Source organism: Eimeria necatrix, genomic scaffold (assembly GCF_000499385.1).
Source record: "Eimeria necatrix Houghton genomic scaffold, Enh_scaff290, whole genome shotgun sequence".
Classification (NCBI taxonomy): Eukaryota; Apicomplexa; class Conoidasida; order Eucoccidiorida; family Eimeriidae; genus Eimeria; species Eimeria necatrix.
Window position 1 is genome coordinate 26,135 of NW_013655280.1, and position 14,794 is coordinate 40,928.

Genomic DNA, 14,794 nt, shown 5'->3' on the forward strand with positions numbered 1-14,794 from the left:
CAGCAGCAGCAGCAGCAGCAGAAGCAGCAGCAGCAGCAGCAGCAGCAGTAGAAGCAGCAAATTGACTTGTCCTTTTATTTTATTTGAAATATTTTTGTTTTCTCCTTTAAATCTTTTCCTTCTCTTCTTTCTCTCTATCCTAACTCATTTAATTTTGTTTTTTTGTTTTTTTTCTTTTTCTTTTTTTCCTTCTTTTTCTGTTTTTTGTTTCTTGTCCTTTTTAGTTTTCCTTTTATTGTTTCCAGGGTTTTATTTTATTTGTTTTGAGCTCTCCTGCTCTTTCTAGGGTTTAGGGTTTAGGGTTTAGGGTTTGTGGCGCCTCCGCAGGGTCCAGAAGAGACACCAAAGCAACTCTGCGATGGCTGGAAGCCTCCCACCCCGGATGCCGTGAGGGTTTAGGGTTTAGGGTTTAGGGTTTAGGGTTTAGGGTTTAGGGTTTAGGGCTTAGGGTTTAGGGTTTAGGGTCTGTGGCTTGTTCGTTTATTGCTCCTTTGGGGCTCCCTTTTAGAGTTTCTTGAACAGCAAAATAAAGTATAAATAAAATGAATATCCATATAACAAATAAAACAAATAAACTATTTATTTATTTATTTATTTATTTATTTATTTATTTATTATTTATTTATTTATTTATTTATTTCTTGCTGCTGCAGGTTGAGCTGCTGCACGAGAACCTGAGGCGGCTGGAGCGCGAGTTCAATGTGCTGCCCAGCAGCAGCAGCAGCAGCAGCAGCAGCAGCAGCAGCAGCAGCAAGAGGGCCTTCATTGAAAAGGCAGCAGCAGCAGCAAAAGAAACAGAAATTAGAATTAGAGGAGCTTCTTGGGGAGACTCTTTTGATCTTCTCCTCAGCAGCCTTCCGGGAGACTCCGAATTTAAAAGAGAACTCAAAAAGCAACGTAAACCCTAAACCCTAAACCCTAAACCCTAAACCCTAAACCCTAAGGAGCTTCAGCGTTGGGCCTGAAGCCTGCGGCATCGCCCCTGACCGTAAACCCTAATTGCGAGACCCTAAGCCCCCCGAACCCTAAACCCTTGACCCCCTAAGCCCTAGACCTAAACCCTAAACCCTAAACCCTAAACCCTAAACCCTAATTTTGTGTTTTGCGTTTAGTGCTGGAGATGAACAAGATCGAGGCGGAGCTTTTGCGGCTTTCTGAGGTGTACGTACAGTCGCAGGGGGACTTTGGAAAAAGACAGCAGCAGCAGCAGCAGCAGCAGCAGCGGCGCAAAGACAAAGCAGCAGCAGCAGCAGCAGCAACAGCAGCAGCAGCAGCGCTGCAGCAACTCGCCAAAGCAGCTTTTCTGGGCCTCAAAAGAATTAAAAGCTTTATTAGCTGCTGCAACAAAAACAAAGACAGCAGCAGCAGCAGCAGAAAGGGCTGGGGTTTAGAAAAAGAACAAATCGGAAAAGAATTTAATCCAAACCTCGCCAAAAAAACCCTCAAAATCCTCCGAAAAGGTACGCAAACCCTAAACCCTAAACCCTAAACCCTAAACCCTAAAATCGCCCTCGAAGGCCTACGAAAAGCTCCGCAAATCCGAAGCTTTAAACCCTAAAAGATCCCTCAAAATCCTACCAAAAGGCCCCAAGACCCTAAACCCTAAACCCTAAACCCTAGGGTCTGCGGCTCCCAAACGCATGCAAAAGGGTCTACAAACTCTGAGGCCCTCGAAGCCCTCCGAAACACAAACCCTAAACCCTAAACCCTAAACCCTGAGTGGTCAGAGGCAATTCGTTGAAAATCCGCAAATAAATGCGGGAGCTCCCAATGCGAGGATCTAGGGTTTAGGGTTTAGGGTTTAGAGTTTAGGGTTTAGGGTTTGCTTTTTTGTGGCCACAGCTGAGGGACGCAAAAAGGCTGAAAATAGGAAGCGGCTCTTAGACAAATTAAGGGTAGGGTTTAGGGTTTAGGGTTTAGGGTTTAGGGTTTGGGAACCAAGATCTCAGAGCTAGGGCTTAACGCAGAGAAACTAGGGTTTGGGGTTTAGGGTTTAGGGTTTAGGGTACACGATGTACTTTGATTTTCAGGAGTGTATTACCGGCAACGTCAAAACTTTCCAAGGTAAGTCCTCAAACCCTAAACCCTAATCCCCAAACCCTAAACCCTAAACCCTAAAGCCTCGTAAGGTCTATTTTGTTTTTTTCTTGCAGATATGCAACAAGGAAACCCTTTGATTTATCCAACGCCGAACGGTGCATTTTTAGGGTTTAGGGTTTAGGGTTTAGGGTTTAGGGTTTGGGTCCAAGGCACAGTTTGCTGGTAATATGAAGTGGGGTTCGCCTTCCTTCGAACGCCGTCTTGTCTGTAGGGTTTAGGGTTTAGGGTTTAGGGTTTAGGGTCTAGGGTTTTGCAGATAACAGAGAGTACATTCCAGGGGTTCGAAAACCGCTGACACTCTGCCGCTTTCTCCGTCCAAAAGCTAGGGTTTAGGGTTTAGGGTTTAGGGTTTAGATTTCATATTTTGGGGTTTAGGGTTTAATCCAAGCGCCGCTCAGTTTGCAGCTGAAGGCTTAATGACTGAAGGGGTTCCCGGGCCCGAAACCTAGGGTTTAGGGTTTAGGGTTTAGGGTTTAGGGTTTAGGGTTTAGGGTTTGTTTGGTGTTCAGATTTTTTCAAGGCTTCTTCTTGTTTGTTTCACCGGCAGTTTTTGGCGCTGCGGCTAAAAGATAGAGAAGAGGTTTTGTCTCTTTCTCTAAACCCTAATATCTCTTTCCAAAACCCTAAAACCCTAAACCCTAAACCCTCGCTCGTCGAAATTAGAAAACACCAAGAATCCAAACCCCTGCAGATGGACGAGCTGGTCGAGTTTGCCCTGAGACGAAGAGGTCCGTAAACCCTAAACCCTAAACCCTAAACCCTAAACCCTCGCATTTGACTTTGATTTCTAGCTTTCCAGTCCTAGACCGTAGTCGCTATGTGGCTCCCCGAAACCTCAAACCCTAAACCCTAAACCCTAAACCCTAGATTTTCGAGGGTGAACCCTTAGCTCACTCCCTTGCGCCGTAAACCCTAAACCCTAAACCCTAAACCCTAAACCCTAAACCCTGGGGTGTTTTGCATGCATGCGGATTTAGTGTCTCTGGACGAAGTGGCGGCGTACTTGGAAGTGATAAAGGGTTTGGACTTGTCTGCTGCTGCTGCTGCTGCTGCTGCTGCTGCTGGTCCTGCTGCTCGGGAGCAGCAGCTAGCGGAGCTGGCGCGGGGGTTTGCTGAATTGGAGCAGCAGGAAGCCGAAAAGGCAGCAGAAAAAGAGGAAAAAAAGGAGAAAAAAGAAGAAAAGAAGAAAGAAAAAAGAAAAGAGTCAAAAGGGGAGAAAAAAGGAGAAAAAGAAATGCAAAAAACAAAAAAAGAAATTCAAAAAACGCCGCAAAACCACCAACTGCAGCTCTTCGCTGTACGTACACTCCAAGCTGCAGCGCTCCCGCCCCACCAAATGGCCTGGGCTCTTTACGCGGGTAAAATTTATTTATTTTTTTTTTATTTTTAATTCTTTTTAGTTTTTTAATTCATTTTTAATCCATTTTAATTATTTCTTTAGCCAATTTGAGCCTTTTAACTCAGCAAAGGCTCTGGAAAAGTTAACTGGAATTTGTAATTAGCAATTAATTCAAAAATTGAAAAAAATTGCCACAAGTGGCTTATTCTAATTAATTAATTAATTAATTAATTAATTAATTAATTAATTAATTAATTAGAATACGCCACTTGTCGCTGGGTAGCTGCTTTTGTTCGTTCTTTTTTAATTAAATTAAATTAAATTAAATTAAATTTGATTTGATTAATTTTATTTTATGAATTTCATTTGATTTTCTTTGATTTCATTTAATTTCATTTTCGTTTTGCTGCTGAATCATGCTGTTTGTTATTATCCCTGTGTCTCCTTTAATTCTTGCGGGTTTAGGGTTTAGGGTTTAGGGTTTAGGGTTTAGGGTTTACTTGGTAAATGCAAGCCCTAAACCCTAAACCCTTAATTGCGTTTTTCTATTCTTAGTTCACTTGTCTTTTGCTGCTCAGGCATACGGGAGTCGCTAGTCCACGCAGTATCTGCTGCTGCTGCTGCTGCTGCTGCTCCTGCTGCTGCTGCTGCTGCTCCTGCTGCTGCTGCTGCTGCTCCTGCTGCTGCTGCTGCTGCTGCTCTGGCGGCTCGTGCTGCTGCTCTTTGCCTGTCTCCTGCGATGCTGCTGAAGCTGCAGCAAGCAGCAGCAGCAGATCCTTTTTTTGAAAACAAAAAAGAGGAAACAGCAGCAGCAATGGAGCAGGCAATGAAAGAAGGTAAAAACAATTTTAAAAAATAACTTTTGCAAAAAAGAAATTCAAAAAAGAAATACTTTCAAGTCCCTTTTTCTTTCCCTTTCTTTCTCCTTGTTTGTCTCCATTTTATTTTTTTTTGACTTTTTTTTGAAATATTTTAAATATTTTTGGAATTTTTTTATCTTTTTATTTCTCTCTTTTTGTCTTTTTATTTGTCTCCTTTTGTCTTTCCATTCATCTCTTTTTGTCTTTTTAATTATCTCCTCAATTCTTTTTTTTGGTTTTCTTTATTCCTTTTTCTGGTTTCTTTTTTCATTTTATTTGTCCCTTTTTGTCTCCTTTTTGTTTCCTTTTGTCTATTCATTTATCTCCTTTTATTTTATTTTATTTTATTTTATTTTATTTTATTTTATTTTATTTTATTTTATTTTATTTCATTTTATTTTATTTTTATTTTTCATTTTTATTTTCTATTTTTCTTTTCAGCAAAGGCTGTTTCCAAAGAAGAAAGGAAAAAATGCAAAGCCAACAATTTGCTGCTCAAAAGACTCAAACCTGCCAGTAAGCAGCAGCAGCAACAGCAGCAGCAGCAGCAGCAGCAGCAGCAGCAGTAGCAGCAGCAGTAGCATCGACATCAGCAGCAGCATTAGCATCAGTAGCAGCAGCAGCAGTAGCAGCCACAGCATTGCAGCAGCAGCAGCAGCAGCATTGCAGCAGCAGCAGTAGCAGCAGCAGCAGTAGCAGCCACAGCGTTGCAGCAGCATTGCAGCAGCAGCCGCATTGCAGCAGTAGCAGCTGCAGCACTGCAGCACTGCAACAGTAGCAGCAGCAACACTGCAGCAGCAACGGCATTGCAGCAGCAGTAGCTGCAGCGGCGTTGCAGCAGCAGCAGTAGCAGCAGCAATAGCAGCAGCAGCAGGTTGTTGTTGATGCCTGAGCGCTGCGCCGTGCCTATCCCTTGAAGGTGTTAGGGTTTAGGGTTTAGGGTTTAGGGTTTAGGGTTTATGGGTTTCGTTTGTGCAGTTCTGCAAGCACTGGCAGCTGCTGCGGCACTGGGCGGCGAGGGTTTAGGGTTTAGGGTTTCTGTTAAACCCCGAAAGCAGCAGCAGCAGCAGCAGCAGCAGCAGCAGCAGCTGCAGCGGCAGCAGCAGCAGCTGCAGCAGCAAGCAGCAAAAAGAATTGTTCGCCAAACCCTAAAGTGCATGCACAAAGAAACAGCTGATTTGCTGCTGCGTCTTTTGACGCAAAACAATTATATCCACATGGAAGAACTAATTCGAAAAGAATGTAAACCCTAAACCCTAAACCCTAAACCCTAAACCCCAAACCCTAAACCCTAGAAATTAAGGATCCCTAGTAAACGAACAGCCAGTTTGCTGCTGCGTCTTTCGTTTATGTCCCAATTGCAAACACTTGGCAGCCCTAAATCCTAAACCCTAAACCCTAAACCCTAAACCCTAAACCCTAGCAAACCCTAGGCCCTCCAAAGCCGCTAAACCCTAAACCCTTTCAGCGACGGCGCATCACCGCGGAACATCTGACAAAAATAAATAAATAAATAAAAACATTTAATATTTATTTATTTATTTATTAATTTATTTATTACTTATTTATTTAATATTTATTATTTAATATTTATTTATTTATTTATTTATTTATTTATTTATTTATTTATTTGTTTGTCATTTGCTTTTGCTTTGCAGACCAAAGACAAGTGGCTTCTCGGGTGTCTGTACAGCCTGCTTCGCAAAAAGGAATTATTTTCAGTTTTCAATTTTTGTCTTTAATTCAAAAAGAAAAAGAAAAAGAAAAAGAAAAAGAAAAAAAGACAAAAGGTGGAAAACAGTTCATTGGTTCTTCTTTTGTTTTTCTTTTTTGCCTTTTTCTTTTTAGTTCTTTAATTTCTTTTCTTTTGTTTATTTTTTGTTTTTCGTTTTTTAATTTCTTTTTTCTTTCTCTTGTTTCTTTTATTTAAATGTTTATTCCTTTTGATTTTTGTTTTTTCTTTTCTTTATTTCTTTTTTTTCAATTTGTTCTTTATTCCTCTTTTGTTTATTTGTTCACTTTATTTCTTTTTGTGTTTGTTTCTTTTGTTTATTTGTTCATTTTGTCTTTATTATTTGGTTTTTATTTTGGTTTTTTATTTTTTTTCACTTTTCACTTGTCGTTTAACTCCTCATTTTGCTTTTATTATTTGTTACTTATTTACATGCTTATTTGTTTACATTTAATTAATTAATTAATTAATTAATTAATTTATTTACTTATTATTTTTTATTTTACTATTATTTTATTTTTACTGTCAGCGGCTTGCCATCTTTTCACATCTCCTTTATTTCTTTATTACTTATTCTTTATTATTTTTATTGTTACTTACTTATTCTGTACTTATTATTTATTAACATTTAATTAATTAATTAATTAATTAATTAATTAATTAATTAATTAATTAATTAATTAATTTAGTATTCGCCATTCCCACTTACACGGTGTATGTACACCTCAGCACGCGCATGCACGTGGTGACGAAGCATTTATTTTGAATTCATTTTTTGCGGAATTTGATTTTAATTTTTGGACTTTTGAAATTAAATTAAATACCTTTTTGAGTATATCTTCTTGTTTTAATTTGATTTTATTTTTTGGATTTTTGAAATTAAATTAAATACCTTTCCGAGTATATCTTTTTTGTTTTGCAATTTGTTGAAGATTCTCTCATTTTCTGTTTTCAATTTTTTATTTTTGCAAATTTTGCCAAGTCGAGAATGCATTTGGAGTTGCATAAATTCTTTTTCTTTTGGTGCTCCACTCTGCAACTAATTTGCCTTTTTCTCTTCAATTTCGGGCTAGGGTTTAGGGTTTAGGGTTTAGGGTTTAGGGTTTAGGGTTTAGGGTTTGTGGTTTGCGGCGCAGCTGCCGCGTCTCTGGTGCTGCGGGACTTGTCGGACGTTGCTGCTGCTTGTCTTGCTGCTGAGCGGCAGCAGTTTGTTACTGCTGCTGCTGTGCTGCTGCTGCTGCAGCTGCTGCTGCCAGGAGAGACACAAAAGGAGAAAACAGCAGCAGCAAAAAGAGAAAAACAAAATATCATTTTAAATCTTTTCGGCAGCAAAACTCCTTTGCTGCAGTGGCTGCTGGGGGGCCCCGGGGCCTTTGCAGTGCAGCGCTACGGGGGCCCCTCGCTGCAGCAGCAGCTGCAGCAGCACTTGCAGCAGCTGCAGCAGCAGCTGCAGCAGCAGCAGCAGCAGCAGGAAGGCGCAGCAGCAGCGGGGAAGAAGACACGCAAGAGACGGGGAAAAAAGACGAAGGAAATGAAAGAAATAAAAAAAGAAATTGAAATTACAAAAGCTCTTTTGAAAAATCCCGAAAATATTCCTTTTGAACTTGAAAAACATTTTGCTGCTGAGGAGTTCTACAGTCTATACACCCGAGACGACGCAGCAGTGCGAGCAGCAGCAGCAGCAGCAGCAGCAGCAGCAGCCGACGCAGCAGCAGCAGCAGCAACAAAAGACGCTCTAGAGCGAGCAGCAGCGCATGCAGAGACTTTCAGGGCCTGCAGCAAAAAGGGGCAGCAGCAGCTGCTGCTGCTGCAGCAGTGGCTCGGCGATGCAGCAGCAGCAGCAGATTTGCTGCTTCTGGAAGCAGAAAAAGATAAAAAAATCCACAAAGACACAAAACAGCTGATCTGGAGAATCGTTAAAGGTGCAAACCCTAAACCCTAAACCCTAAACCCTAAACCCTCAGGGCTGCGCCATAAACCCTTGCTTCTGATCTCTAAACCCTTGGCTTTGGCGCCCTGAAGCCTTGATTCCAAACCCTAAACCCTTTTCAGTAAACCCCAAACCCTAAACCCTCGACTTCCAACACTAAACCCTAAACCCTAATTTTGGTTTCCTGCTGTACTGTTGCTGCGGCTTAGCGAGATACGAAAAGGGGAAGGGAGACACTTTGAATAAGGTAAACCAAACCCTAAACCCTAAACCCTAAACCCTAAACCCTAAACCCTAAAAAAGCCCACATTTCCCTGCTTCCCTGTTTCCAAAACCCTAATGAGAGCCTCTAAGCTCTCCTCGGAAACCCTAAACCCTAAACCCTAGTCCAGGCTTTGAACCTTAAACCCTAGCTGCAAGCGCTAAACCCCTGAACTCTACTAAACCCTAAACCCTAAACCCTTATTTTGAAGGCCTGGTCACCCGAGGCCGCTGGTCAAAACCCTAGGCCCTGAACCTTCAACTCTAAACCCTAAACCCTAAACCCTAAACCCTTTTTGCGCGCAGCTTGCCAAAAAACTCTACCGGTTTTCTGTAGGGTTTAGAGAAACAAAATCTGAAAAAAGAAAAGAAGAATTAACTGCTGCTGCTGCTGCTGCATGCAAAAGCTTCAAAGCCCCGCCGCCTTCTGTTGAGGACTTGTTTGTGGGCAACTACGAGCTCTACGAGAGAGTGCTTTCGCAGTGTGCGCAAACCCTAAACCCTAAACCCTAAACCCTAAACCCTAAACCCTAAACCCTAATTCCGAGGGGCTGCGGGCGGTTTCTGCAGACGAAAAGGAGAAGGCGGCAGAGCAGCAGCACAAGGACTACTTCGAAACCCTTGTGGACGTTGGTGAGCCTCCAAACCCTAAATCTTAAACCCTAAGCCGTGATCACTAAACCCTAAACCCTAATTTGGGGTTTTTTCTCGCCTGCGATGTTCGCGCAGCCATCGAAAAAGTGCAGCCCTTCGATGCAGCAAAAGCTACAAGTGAGTTTGGGCCTTACTGCTGCTTCGCTTGCTGCTGCGCATATTCACTTATCTAGGGTTTAGGGTTTAGGGTTTAGGGTTTGAGGTTTCTTTTGGTCCTGCGGGCCCTACGCGTCACTTAGTTTCCAGCGTGTTCAGCCAAAGCAGCAGCAGCTGCGTTTAGGGTTTAGGGTTTAGGGTTTAGGGTTTGCATGATCTGCAGCTGCACTGGAGCAGCTCATGAAGAGAGCCCGCTTGGGGGTTTCGAAGGAAGGCAAACGGCACCTCAAAACCCTAAAGATGATGCCCCAAACCCTAAACCCTAAACCCTGGAGAGAAGCGGCGCTGCAAACCCCCGGAGTGAAGGCGGAAAAGAAAATTAAAAAGTACCGTTCTGTGGCAGTTGCTGACTGAGGTAAAAGTAATTTATATATTTCCCATTATTTATTTAATTATTATTATTTGTTATTTATTGTTGTTTATTATTTATTATTTCTCTTTTATTCATCTTTTGTCGATTTGTTCGCCGCCGGCTTGGCTGGAAGGAGCCGCTGTAGGTTCGGCTGTACGTACACCCGAAATGCAAGTACTCACGAGGCTTTGTTAGGGGCGCGCATGCAAAGAAACTTGAAAAGAAATAATTAATAATTAATAATAATTAATAAATTAGAAATTAAATGTTTTTAGTTCCGTTTTTTTCAAATGAAATGAAGAAGAAAACAAGTCGAGCCGTCGCGCCGCTGCGGTGTCTAGACACCCGCTCCAGGTGTATGCGCAGGTCTTCCTGCGGCTCTTCGAAAGGGAAATCGACTCAAAAAAGAAAAATAAGAATTTAAAAACATTTTATTTTCAAATAGTAATGCATTTGCGTTGCAAAAAAGGAACTTAATTGCATTCATTTGCTGCGGCCCAAGAGGCCAGTGCCTCTTCGGGTTCAGGTGTATGTACACCGCAAACCCTCGGCAACCAAAAACGAGGGTTTAGGGTTTAGGGTTTTGAGTCTGTTGAGGCGGAGGAATGCAAAGCAGCTGTTGAGTTGTTATTCTGAATTATTCTTATTTGAGAAATAAAACAAAAAATTAAATTTAAAAATGCAAAAGTGCTGCTAAAAAGGTGCAAAATAAATGCCAGTTAGATTCTTAAAAATGCAAAATACACTTTTGAATAGTTGCGAAATAAACCACCAAAAGATTCCAAAAACCTTCTGAATAAACTTTTAAAAAGATCCGGAAAAGACTCTATAAATAAACTTTTAAAAAAAACTTTTTAGAATCTTTTCAATATTCCAAAAAGGTTGTGAAAAGATTCCAATTAAGCTCTTAAACAACCTTTAAAAGACTACAAATAAACTTCAAAAAAGATTCCAAAAACACTTTCAATAAACTTTAAAAAGACTTTAAATACACTTTCAAAAAGATTTTAAAAACACTTTTAATAAACTTTAAAAATGATTCTGAAAAGTTGAAAGCGCTTTGAGGTGTACGTACACCGCAGTGGGCCCACAGCCCAAAACTAAATTAAAAGTTAATTTTAAAAAATGCATTTTTAATTTTTTAAAATAAAAAATGCATTTTTATTTTTTAAAATAAAAAATGCATTTTTTATTTTTTAAAATAAAACTTCACAAATTCATTTGCTGCTCATCTTCGCGGGCAACTCCACGCGAAGCCAAACCAATGCATGCAGTTAACAGCAGCAGCAGCAGCAGCAGCAGCTGCTGCTGCTGCTGCTGCGCTGCTGCTGCTGCGCTGCTTGTGCTACGCCGCTGCTGCTGCTGCGCTGCTTGCGCTACGCTGCTGCTGCTGCCGCTGCTGCGCTGCTTGTGCTACGCTGCAGCAGCTGCTGCTGCTCCGCTGCTGCTGCTGCGCTGCTGCTGCTGCTGCTGCTGCTGCTATCTGCATGCATTTGCGAGGCGCCGAAGTGTAGTGTGTGTTGGGGTGTACATACACCTCAAAACAGCTCCTTTGGCGTTAATTGCGGATTTACAAAAAACACTTTTTGCTTTTTGCTGCTGCTGCTGCTGCGCTGCTGCTGCTGCTGTTGCTGTTGCTGCGGCCGTCGTGCTCCTGCTGCAGCGGCTTCTGTCGTGCTGCTGCTGCAGTTGCTGCTGGTGCGCTGCTGCTGCAGTTGCTGCGCTGCTGCTGCAGTTGCTGCGCTGCTGCTGCAGTTGCTGCCGCTGCTGCTGCGGCGCCGCTGCTGCCTTGATGCTGCTGCTTTTGCTGCTGCTGCTGCTGCTGCTGCTGCTGCTTCAGAGAAATGCCTTCACCAACTGCTGCGGTTTATGTACACCTTCCTCTAAACGAGGGGCCCCTCCAGGGGCCCCTCCAGGGGCCCCTGGGGGGGCCCCGGGGGCCCCCCGGGGGGCCCCCGGGGGGCCCCCAGGGGGCCCCCTCGAGGGTTTAGAATTAAAATGATTTAAAGAAAAAGAGCAGCAGCAGTTTTGTGGGTTGTGGGGCGAAGCTGAGGTGTACAGACAGCTCAGGGGGACAGAAAGGTGTTTGTTTTCGGGTTTGGTGGCTTCTTCTTTTGCCCCAAACCCTAAACCCTAAACCCTAAACCCTAAACCCTAGGTCCACTGAGCAGCCTTTGGAGGGTTCGGGGTTTAGCAGCGCCGCTTAGGGTTTATTAGAGTTAAAAGGGTTTACGGCTCAGGTGAGGGACTTTAGCTTTAGTCAGAGGGTTTAGGGTTTAGGGTTTAGGGTTTAGGGTTTAGGGTTTGCGTACAAGTCGACGGAGCGTTTTCTTTTCGATTTACTGCTGCGTCGACTTGGTCCCGAATGCGCACAAGCTGCTGCATTATCTGCTGCTGCTGTTGCTGCTGCTGTTGCTGCTGCTGCTGCTGTCTTTGCTGCTGCTGCTGTTGTTGCTGCTGCTGCTGTTGCTGCTGCTGTTGTTGCGGTTGTGGCTGCAGCTTTCACTGCTGCTGCTGCTGTGGCTCTGCTGCAGCAGCCGGGAAGCCCCGGCAGGCTGCGTTCAGCCTCTAGGGTTTAGGGTTTAGGGTTTAGGGTTTAGGGTTTTGGCCTCCCCAGGGTGTATAGAGGAGTAACCAGAGGCATTTCTCCGTATGCCTTTATTAAACTTTCTCCAAGAAGACAGTCGTAAGGGTTTAGGGTTTAGGGTTTAGGGTTTAGCGCCTAGGGTTTAGCGCCTAGGGTTTAGGGTTTAGGGTTTGCGGCGTCGAGACGGCGCACTATGGACTGTGCGAAGTCGCAGCAGCTTTTGTCTTTGCAAAAAAAACCAAAAAGATTAATTTAGTAAACCCTAAACCCTAAACCCTAAACCCTAAACCCTGCACACGGGAAACTGCGCATGCACTTTGGGGCTTTTGGCCGAGCCCAGCAAGAACTTTGATTTTGCCTCTAAACCCTAAACCCTGAACCCTAAACCCTAAACCCTAAACCCTAATCCGCAACCAACAAACCCTGAATTTCAGGAGTGTCGCTCTGTTTTTTGCTTCTCTCGGATTTGGTTGCTTTCAGACCCCAAGCCCTAAACCCTAAACCCTAAACCCTAAACCCTAAACCCTAAACCCTCGTTATGAGTTTTTACAAATCCCTCACAAGTTTTTTGTATTCGGTGCGTTGGTCTTGCTTGAACTGTACACCTCAAGTCTTGGCCCCTAAACCCTAAACCCTAAACCCTAAACCCTAAACCCTAAACCCTAACGAGTAAACCCTAGGGCCGCGTCGAGAGGCTCAAGGCCACCTTGCGAAAATGAGTAAAGAGGTGAGCCCCCCAGCTGCGCGTGAGCAAAACCCTAAACCCTAAACCCTAAACCCTAAACCCTAAACCCTCAGGCGTAGCCCCGGAAGAGGAGGGTCCCCAGGAAGCGTGCGTTCCCCTGTCTCGCCGCGGCGAGGGTTTAGGGTTTAGGGTTTAGGGTTTAGGGTTTGTGCGGCGCAGGAAGAAGAGGCCTCTTCCTCTTCTTCTGCTGCAGAAGACAGCAGCGGCAGCAGCAGCTCGGACTCCGAGTCGGGCGAGCAGCAGCAGCAGCAGCAGCAGCAGCAGCAGCAGCAGCAAAGAGAGAAAAAGAGTAAAAGCAAAAGCAAAAGAGCAGCAGAAAAAACAAAAAGCAAACGGCAGCAAGCGAGAGAAAGAGCAGCAAAACGCAGAAGGGGAGTCAGCGCTTTCCTCGATGTCGAGGCGCAGGTGAGGGTTTAGGGTTTAGGGTTTAGGGTTTAGGGTTTAGGGTTTAGGGTTTGGGGTGAGGCGCAGCAGGGCTTTGGGCGGCCTCGGGAGTGTTTTCGTTAGGGTTTAGGGTTTGCGCTGCGTCGACGGCGGTCTGCGCGGCCGGGCCCCCTAGGGTTTAGGGTTTAGGGTTTAGGGTTTAGGGTTTAGGGTTTAGGGTTTAGGGTTTGGCGCTAGGTTGGAGATGAAGAAGAAGAAGAAGAACTCGACGAATTCATAGACCCTAGCGAAGCCCGCGAGGCTTCGCGGTTAGCAGCAAAAGCAGCAGAAGCGCGGCGGCTGTCGCAGCAGCAGCAGCAGCAGCAGCAGCAGCAGCAGCAGCAGCAGCAGCAGTGGGGCCGCCGCGGCGGCTCCGCCCATCTCGTTTCTGCTATTGACTCTCTCACGAGAAGATATCAAGACCAATCTTTTGAAGAAGGAGAAGAAGACGAAGATGACTTCGACGACGCAGAGGCCCTCGACTGTGAGGGTTTAGGGTTTAGGGTTTAGGGTTTAGGGTTTAGGGTTGGGGGGCGGGGGGACACGGCAGGCAGGCAGCGACGCGGCAACGCTGCAGACTCGCGGGGAGGAGTTGGCACAGAGGGCTTAGGGTTTAGGGTTTTAGGGCTAGGGTTTAGGGTTTAGGGTTTAGGGTTTAGGGTTTAGGGTTTAGGGTTTAGGGTTTTCCGCAGATGACGAATCCGCTGAGGCCAACATCCTGCCGGACATGCGGGACCCCAAGTTGTGGATGGTTCGTTTGAATAAGGTAAACCCTAAACCCTAAACCCTAAACCCCACTTTCCTGACTTCGTGATGCGTGCAAACGAGGGTTTTAGAGCGAGCGCCGAGGGTTTATCGTCTAGGGTTTAGGGTTTAGGGTTTAGGGTTTAGGGTTTAGGGTTTGGGGTTTATTGCCTGCTGCGCGGGCTGGCGCGGAGGGGACCTGGGCTGGCCCTCTTGAAGGCCCCAGGGCTTCCAGCACAGGGTCTAGGGTTTAGGGTTTAGGGTTTAGGGTTTAGGGTTTAGGGTTTAGGGTTTAGGGTTTGGCGCAGAGCGGGACGGAGCGGCAAGAAGTAATTGCCATTTTAAATAAATGTTTTCTTCACGCCAAGCAAGGAGTGGATTTGCAAATTTATTCTGTCTTCGCCTCCGATGACACCAAAGGTAACTCTAAACCCTAAACCCTAAACCCTAAACCCTAAACCCTCGAACAGGTGGTTTGAGAATTTAGAACACACAGAAAACGCAGCACCAAAGCAGCAGCAGCAGCAGCAGCAGCTAAACCCCAGCTGCTGCAGAACGCTTATGAGGGTTTAGGCTTTTCTAGGGTTTTGCAGTGCTCACTGGGGCTTTCATAGGGTTTAGGGTTTAGGGTTTAGGGTTTACAATTTAGACCATATACCTACGCCTATGGGATACGCTTCAGAGTTTAGTTCTTCGGGTTTGATATTTAAGGGTTTAGGGTTTAGGGTTTAGGGTTTAGGGTTTAGGGTTTGAACAGACTACCTCTACGTGGAGGCCGAGAGCCAGTTCGCAGTCAAAGAAGCTCTTCGAGGGTTTAGGAATTAGGGTGGGGTTGGGTTGGGAGGGCGGTGGGGCTAGGCTTAGGGTTTAGGGTTTAGGGTTTAGGGTTTAGGGTTTAGGGTTTAGGGTTT

At 44.6% G+C, this 14,794-nt stretch overlaps 2 protein-coding genes across 2 annotated transcripts in view; both read left to right on the forward strand.

The window, feature by feature from the left end:
• Positions 1-9,386, forward strand: part of ENH_00039660 (hypothetical protein, conserved) — a gene marked incomplete at both ends in the record, with an annotated part of 14,291 nt that extends 4,905 nt beyond the window's left edge. The window contains 10 exons of the mRNA XM_013585202.1: positions 328-387; positions 654-897; positions 1,113-1,460; positions 1,843-1,895; positions 2,031-2,064; positions 3,078-3,458; positions 4,018-4,275; positions 7,168-7,953; positions 8,793-8,855; positions 9,196-9,386. Of these exons, the coding sequence (XP_013440656.1) occupies positions 328-387; positions 654-897; positions 1,113-1,460; positions 1,843-1,895; positions 2,031-2,064; positions 3,078-3,458; positions 4,018-4,275; positions 7,168-7,953; positions 8,793-8,855; positions 9,196-9,386 (2,418 nt within the window). The remainder of the gene's footprint in view (positions 1-327; positions 388-653; positions 898-1,112; positions 1,461-1,842; positions 1,896-2,030; positions 2,065-3,077; positions 3,459-4,017; positions 4,276-7,167; positions 7,954-8,792; positions 8,856-9,195) is intronic.
• A 3,300-nt stretch (positions 9,387-12,686) lies between these two features.
• ENH_00039670 (Spt5-like transcription initiation protein, possible, related) lies at positions 12,687-14,708 on the forward strand (the record flags this gene model as incomplete). Its single annotated transcript, XM_013585203.1, has 6 exons — positions 12,687-12,698; positions 12,876-13,121; positions 13,338-13,623; positions 13,832-13,905; positions 14,192-14,303; positions 14,641-14,708. 6 exons carry the CDS (start codon positions 12,687-12,689, stop codon positions 14,706-14,708), a joined length of 798 nt encoding a protein of 265 aa, XP_013440657.1.
• Positions 14,709-14,794: the final 86 nt, after the last annotated feature.